The sequence below is a fragment of the Asterias rubens genome, chromosome 6 (genome assembly GCF_902459465.1).
Source record: "Asterias rubens chromosome 6, eAstRub1.3, whole genome shotgun sequence".
NCBI lineage: Eukaryota > Metazoa > Echinodermata > Asteroidea > Forcipulatida > Asteriidae > Asterias > Asterias rubens.
In genome coordinates this window covers 9,231,500-9,239,272 of record NC_047067.1, presented here as the reverse complement: position 1 = coordinate 9,239,272, position 7,773 = coordinate 9,231,500, and the positions used below count along the sequence as shown (strand labels likewise).

Here is a 7,773-nt window from a genome sequence, read left to right as displayed (position 1 = left end):
ACACTATTCTGGCGAGCATAATTTTGTTATGCTTAGCTACTTTTTTGTGCTTCAGCAGCTCAGTGAAGTTGGGCCTCGTTTCTGTATACAATGCTGCCCATAACGGGGACAACATAATATCTTTTGAACCAATGACCTGTGACATCACATGTTTACAAAAGAGCCACAGAGCCTGGACTTCCAGCATGAACGATTTGTACACAGCCTAATGGAAGAAAACATAAAATCTTATATTATTTTATGGAGATTGCGCTGTCTAATTTTTATCAACTTTTGATATGGTGAAAGGAGGCACATCTCAAAACTTGTCCAGCTTTTACCTTTATAATTCTTTGATTTTTGTGGAAATTATGACACAAAATGTCAATTTTCCCATATGACCAGTGTAGAAGTGTGCCTGCCAGAATACTCAAAGAATGTACAAGGTCACACTTGTTGTAACAAAGTTCACATGGTCTATCTATAGTTAGGCTTATACTTAGTTATGTGTTGTCTAGTGTCTGTTTTTTGTCGGTAAGTACGTCCTGGATTTGTTGTCATGTGTCACATCTCTTTTTTAAACTAAATTTATACATGGTGTCAGTCGTTGTCGATATAGTTTAGTTTAGCAATGGTTGTTCGGAAGATTTAAAAGGACATGTAAGATCCGTTTACATTAAAATATTACGTCGCATTCAGCGCAGATAAGCAAACTTTGATAATGAAAGAGGGCGTGCTTCAAAATATTCCAAAGCCGTGTCGACCTCATCAGCGTTTTTAAAGGTACTTTCATTTTTGTTTCGCGCCGTGTGTTGTTTTTCTACTTTTCTCTTTTTGTATACAATATTTCTCCTTCTTTTATTATGTTTCTCTGTTTATCTTTTTGTGCTTCTTTTCGTCTGTTTCTTTTTACACGTCTTATGTTTCCCTTTCCTTTATATTCACTGCTTCTTTTACACGAAGTAGAACAGTTGGCTTATGTTGGTTAGGATTTTTGTTATTATAGAATATTAGTCTTATTGAAATTAGATTTTGTTCTCACAAACAATTTTGCTTGTTCTTTCCAAACACCTCTTTGAGTTAACCTCTCTCACATTAGGGATGTTTCTTGATCCAGTTATAATACTCAGTCCTCCAGTAGTGTCAGTTTCTCTCTAAATAGTCACTGCGTTCCTATGTGTTTTGATTTACAAGTAATAAATACATACAAAATATCTCACCACCGTACATTAAACATAGTATTCAAACGTATTGCTTTTATCGGAAGATAAATACGTTAAAGTGTAGACTGTACAAATGAAGGAGTGATATTCTGTTGTACTATATAAACACCACAAAACTTGATGTCGATAACATCTGGAAATATCGTGAAAAATGTTCTTTTGTTGTAACTTTGTAATTCTCAATAAAGATACTCTCCATTGTATGGTTTATATTACAGAACCGTTCTCAAGGTATTATTTCTACATTGCTAGTTTTATTCTACGACCCCCTCTGGCGATGAGTCACTTTCACTTTCCTCACCGCTGGGGGCGCTTTGTCAATCGTCGTCACCAACTATTCCTACACGTCGCCCAATGTGCTTCACCGTGACCACGAACTTCTTCATAATCAGTGCAATACACATTGAGGTGACTGCCATACCAACGAGGGTATACATACAGCAGGCGAGTAAGCTATGCAGTTTATCCGCTGGTACATAGTCTCCGAACCCTATTGTTGTTAAAGTGATGAAACAGAAATAGAAAGACTCGAAAAGATTCCACTTTTCTTGAATGAAAAAGAACATGATGGCACCGAGCGTAATGTAGCCGAAGAAGAACGCTAAGACGGGTCCGATTGGGATTTCAGCCTGTTGGAGGGGGTCAGCACCGGGGTCATCTGTATCAGTAGATTCCGTGTCACTATCAAACACCGATGTACGATCGGAACCCAGAGGGGTTAGGCTACCAGAGTCTCTGCCCCTCTTCCTCCGTCTACGATCGCCTCTGCTGCTTCTACTACGGGTACTCCCACTGTCCGTCGTACCAGCGCGCCGCCTACGTTGAGCACGGGGATTATGTACTCGATCGCGAATCACTCCTCGGTCGTACTCGCAAAGCAGCCGAACTTTCTCGTGTTTTAGGGCAGGTATGAGCGATGTTAAGTCCTCTCGGCTGCTCCCAAAGCTTTTATCATAAGTAGCGAGCCGGACAGCCGTTGCTGAATCCAGTATTTTCAATTGTTTAGAGTGTAACGATCTCAGGGTAGGTGGTGACATGACGGGTCTTTTGGTTTTGCGTTTCTTTGGTGTTCCTTTCCTCCTTTCGACAATTCTGACCTCGGTATTTTTTCGATGTTTTGATGACCTGACCTTTGAGGCACTTTCTAAATCCCTTTTGGGTTTATTCTTCACTTTTTTCTTAGATCTATCTTTGCCGCGTGTCTTCTTTTTGCCTTTGTTTAGATCGGTAGCACTGCCTGTGACCTCGTTATTGAGGTCATCCGCACTCTTAGATGGTTTGGGGAGAAATACATCGTCTTCCTTAGGTGCACTTTCTTCCTCGTCCTCTGCAATATCTTCCATATTGAAAGAGATTGAGCGATTTCCGTCTAATTGTCGAAGCTCAAGACATGAATGTTGTCTTGGTGGTAGCCCTTTATCAAAATGTTCTCCTAGAGTTATTGATGAAGATGCACGACCAAGTTTCTTATCAAGTTGGACATCAGTGCCTTCACATCTCTTGTCTTTGGAGGGGTGGCATGTTGTCTCTACATATACAGGATCCTTAGTCTTTACGGTCTTTCCTGGTGCTGTGACCAAGGATTTTATTGATCTGGTATCACTTTCAGGGGTTTTGTTTTTAACTACAATCACCTCTGGCTCCGGTTCGTCAAAATCACTCAAGTCATCGAAGTCTAAATCTTCCATATCGGCCGTCGGTGCCTTCCCGATCGGGGTCTTATTAGTAGCAGGTGTACTGATTGGGAACACTTTGGGCAACGACTCCTCAGTCGGCGATATCTCAAAATGCACAGGACCTGGGTTCTCAGACAGGTTGGGTTTGGTGCTCTCCTCTGAGAACATGCCGGCGTTTTCACGTGTATCGGAGTGTTTCTCTTCGATTTCGTTGGACTCATCGTACGAGGGAGGTAATGGTGCCTCACTCCGAATAAGTTCCATGTTGACCGACATCGGTCGGCCTTCCCGGTAAGGCTCGGAATCAACGCGGATCGTTGCCTGGCTAGGGGTCTTCTTGACGGTTCTGGCCTTGCTGCTCTTACTACTTCGGCTGCGGGTGGAGCGAGTAGATCTTGCAGAGTCTTTACGTCCCATGCCTGATATGAATAAAAGATAGAACGACAGGTGCGTTAAGGGTGCAGTCTATACTAGAAGTAAAAACATCTTGGTTAAAGATGCTATGTCAGATTTTTTGCCCCAATCACTAAAAAATAGATTTTTTGAGTGAATGGTATTTCAAAGAGTATCACCTACTCTAACAAAAAAAAGTTTAATTTTTACTTTTAATGGTCAGGAACCATGACAAAAATTTAAAACGTTTCTTATAAAACACATAAGAATTGGTCACGTGATAATTATTGTCGGGATCCCGACAAAAACTAATTTTGAGCACTTTATTTTACTGCTACTAATAATTGGCGGACTTTTTCGAGCAATGGCTCAAATGAAAGCTTGTAACTTTCTCGACCCCCATCAAAATACCTATTGAATTTTAAATCAAAATGTTTTGGTCAAATCGGCCAAAAATCTGACATAGCATCTTTAACCATCAAATGCAAGACAAGTCCTCAAAAAAACATAATCTACCAAGCCAGAAGATAAACAAAAGTTGTTACCACAAACCAAATATGCAGCATCATAATGCATAATGTTAAACTTTCCAGGGAGTCAAGTACATCAAAATAATGTTCTGACTGGTAAACAATAACGATTTGTAGTCGTAAAGTTTGTACTAATAAGTTATCTAATAAATAGAGTCCAATTCAATACACTATTGTACAGTTGTTTTACCCAACTCGACAACAAGCTCAATGTGAAAACACCGTTGTAAGATATACAGCCGCATACCCTCGAATTGCTTGATATTGCATGCTTTGTTGGTGTTTTTGCTTTCTTTTTGTTTTGTTTTAATTTTTTTTTTTTTGGGGGGGGCAATATTATACCAATCATAGTTGGTCTCTGCTAAAGTTTCTTTTTTGGTTTTGGTAATTTGTTTCAATGAGATAAAGAAAAAAATAGAAGAAAAAAACAACGTCATTTCTCTTGGTGTAGCTGGTTATACCGCCCTCTGTTTTTTCTAGAAAAAGTCAAATTGCTCATCAACTTCACGTTAGAGCGCCACCACCAGCCAATACTTCTTTAGGAATGGCAACGGCTGTGGCTACGACTACTGCTAGGGGTGGTGCTAGAAGGATGTTTGATACTTCCAAGCATGAAGATGCAGGGACCTAGCCGTAGCCTAACACAGCCGCTAAGTCGGACGCAGTCATTGTCATGCCCCTTCAACGCTGTACTTATAGAACCTTTTGTCTTTTCGTTATCGATTTGAAAATCAGATGGAATCAAACTAATTAACCATAAATTTATAGAAAGCATGCAATTACAGATTTGTGACTTTGTGGTTTTGGTTGTTTCGGTTTTTTTTTTTTTTTTTGCTCCTGATGAGTTTTGTTTTTGTTGTTATTTACTATAATAACCTTCTATTTAAGTGCTCACAATTATGACTTATCAAGTAAAAAACCATATGAATTGGCGTAACTCATAATTCTTACATGACATCTCATAATTATGATTTAGTATAAGTCATGATCAAGGCCTATGCCAAAAAATTCAATTAGTGAGATAATTATATCTCAGTAGTGTGAGTCATAAGACTTGTACTAAAAACGTTTTTTAATCATAATAATTATGAGATAAAGTCAAATTTAATGGTTATATAAAGTCAAAATGATTATTAAAATTGTCATAATGATAATAGAGTCATATTTATGACAAATTCTGCTAATTCATACCGGTAATCACCGAAACAGGAAACGGCATTAGTAGAGATTATAATATTTTTGAATATATGAACATTTACAGTGGACCTCGCAGTAGAAATCTATCCTAGCATAACATTCAATCACAGACTACAAGTGTAGAACCTTACCTCTTCTTCTCGCCATCTTCCTTGCCCTTTTCCTTGATCTTCTTTGCCTACAACGCATGCGTACTCTCTGACACAGTCTACTGGTGTACATGATGTAGAGTAGTCTGGCAACGTTCGCCAGGACTCGACCGACGTTGGTCAGTACGAGCAGCATTAATGGTATACCTCCCAATGCATAGATAATACAGAAGATTTGACCGGGGATTGTGACCGGAGCGATGTGACCGTATCCTGTCAAACAGAAACAAATCATGAATTTAGTATAGACATTTGGAGAAAAACAAATTAAGGTTGAACTTACCACAATGGGTGACTTTTGGGACGCTATGGGCAAGTTCTAGCGGTGACCATTCAACGACTAGTCAATGTTCCATAGTTACATTCAATACATCCTGGGCACCAGACTATATCATCCAATGGTCGACTATGGTGCCTCGCTCGAACTTGCCTCCAGGTGGCAGCAGATTACCAGGTAAACACATTGCTCTAAGTAATTATGCGCATGCTCATAACTACGTAAAGAATTAAATTGTACTTGCAAAGTCTGCTGCCACCTAGCGTTTTAAAGTATCACATTGGTGGTAACTTTCCCCGAGTCCTGCTTAGTAAAAACACATGTGTAATACTCGGTTGGGATTCGAACCCACGACACAGCATTGTAGAGCAGATGCCTAACCACTATACAGCTGCACCGGGTGTGCCCAGTGAGGAAACTTCAGTTCGAACCCTGTAAGTTAGTAGAATGTAGGCTACCTTAACGAGTTATAGAATGGGTTTTAACTGATAAGTCTGTGCGAATTATTTAAATAGAAATAATGGTATAATGGTCACAAGAAGCTAGGTTGCCTGAAAACAAAATTACGAGCGAAAACTAATTTTGCATGCAGAATCAGACTGTAAATTGTTTATGCCTTTGTAATTGCAGAATGCGTTCTGTGCTACCGAACTGCTGATTAGGTTATGAAGCACGACAATACATTCTGACACACAAGTCATTGCTTCCAATCTTAAAGAACATGCTGAAAATGTTGATTCCGTAACAGGACATTTCAAAGCAAATACAAAACTCGATTGAACGATTGCACATTTTTGTCTCGTCTATAACAATGGGTTTTTTTTCTGTAGGCCCTAGTTCTACTTTTTTTTATGAAAGCTGAGTTCTATTCCTAGTCTTCATTCAATTTACCAAACCTATGAGAATTCCATCAAATTGGGTCGGCTTTGCGATTGCGGCAATCAACAATATAGGTTCATAAAAAATAAAAAATAAATGTTTTGGGGAATTGCACAGTTCTTGAAGGAATGTGTAATATACACTAATAATCGGAGGACTTTCAGACAAAAACAAGTTTTGTTCTTGATAATTACTAGCAACTTTACGTTTAGCAATGATAATTATTGCTTCTCGACTTGTTTGTGTTCTCTGTATTTGGGAATCTGGCTGCTAGCTTATTGAAAGTTCGGTAGGCTAATAATCATATAATAATCATACCACTGGTAATTTACTGCAGCTGAACATATTTTTAATAAGTTGCAAACCGTCAGTGCATATTTAGAGTTATTGGAGTTGACAGTTTCTGTGTAATAAAAAAATGTATAGGAAGCAGGGGAATACCATGGGAAAAAAACAGTCTTAAGTAGAACTTGTAACTTGAATAGTATTAAACTTTACAATTGTCAAGGTACATAGGCCTATCCCATTGATGGTTTTAGATTGAACACGGTGTGTTTTACTTGCTTTTGGGTGTTTAAGGCAGTGGACACTATATGGCACTTCAAAGGGAGCCGTTTCTCACATTGTTTTATACCATCAACGTCTCCCCATTACTCGTCACCAAGATAGGTTTTATGCTCAAAATTATTTTGAGTAATTACCAATAGTGTCCACTGCCTTAAATGTGCCCACGGGATACATCAGTTAGTAATAACAATAAACATGTATATATAGAGCATGTTATGGGCCTAAAAGCTGTTAACACGATAAAAAAACCACATAATACAGAGAATACAATTATTAAACCACTTACAAAAAAGAAAATCATTAGAACAAAACAAAAACAAAAGGAGCCAGAGGCTAATTGAAATTATGCCTCTACTTTTGTGGTTAAACCAGTGAATCGGTCAGATCAAAGCGATATGCTGTGTCGTCTATTAGCTTTCCTTCCGTTCTTCTTGAGAACAATTAATTGTCCCTAATATTCTTAATAGGTGCATAGAAAATATGGGATTTGAGGCATTGCATGGTGAGGTATCAGTTATTTGGTTTGCGGTAACACACATGATAAACCAAATAATATGCATGGAAAATGCAAGAATGGTGCTAAAGACAAACGGTTTTATTCATAATGGAAATTCAGTTGAGAATTGTGTTCTTATCATTACGTTCAGTTTAGAATTGTGTTCTTATCATTACGTTCAGTTGAGAATTGTGTTCTTATCATTACGTTCAGTTTAGAATTGTGTTCTTATCATTACGTTCAGTTGAGAATTGTGTTCTTATCATTACGTTCAGTTGAGAATTGTGTTCTTATCATTACGTTCAGTTGAAAATTGTGTTCTTATCATTACGTTCAGTTTAGAATTGTGTTCTTATCATTACGTTCAGTTGAGAATTGTGTTCTTATCATTACGTTCAGTTTAGAAT

At 38.2% G+C, this 7,773-nt stretch overlaps 1 protein-coding gene across 1 annotated transcript; it reads right to left on the bottom strand.

Moving 5' to 3' along the window:
* Nucleotides 1-387: 387 nt before the first annotated feature.
* LOC117291514 lies at nt 388-5,427 on the bottom strand. The gene is made up of 2 exons (XM_033773263.1): nt 5,130-5,427; nt 388-3,297 (listed from the first exon to the last, which is right to left on the bottom strand). The coding sequence occupies exons 1-2, from the start codon at nt 5,380-5,382 to the stop codon at nt 1,520-1,522; spliced, it is 2,031 nt and encodes a 676-aa protein (XP_033629154.1). The 5' UTR covers nt 5,383-5,427; the 3' UTR covers nt 388-1,519.
* Nucleotides 5,428-7,773: the final 2,346 nt, after the last annotated feature.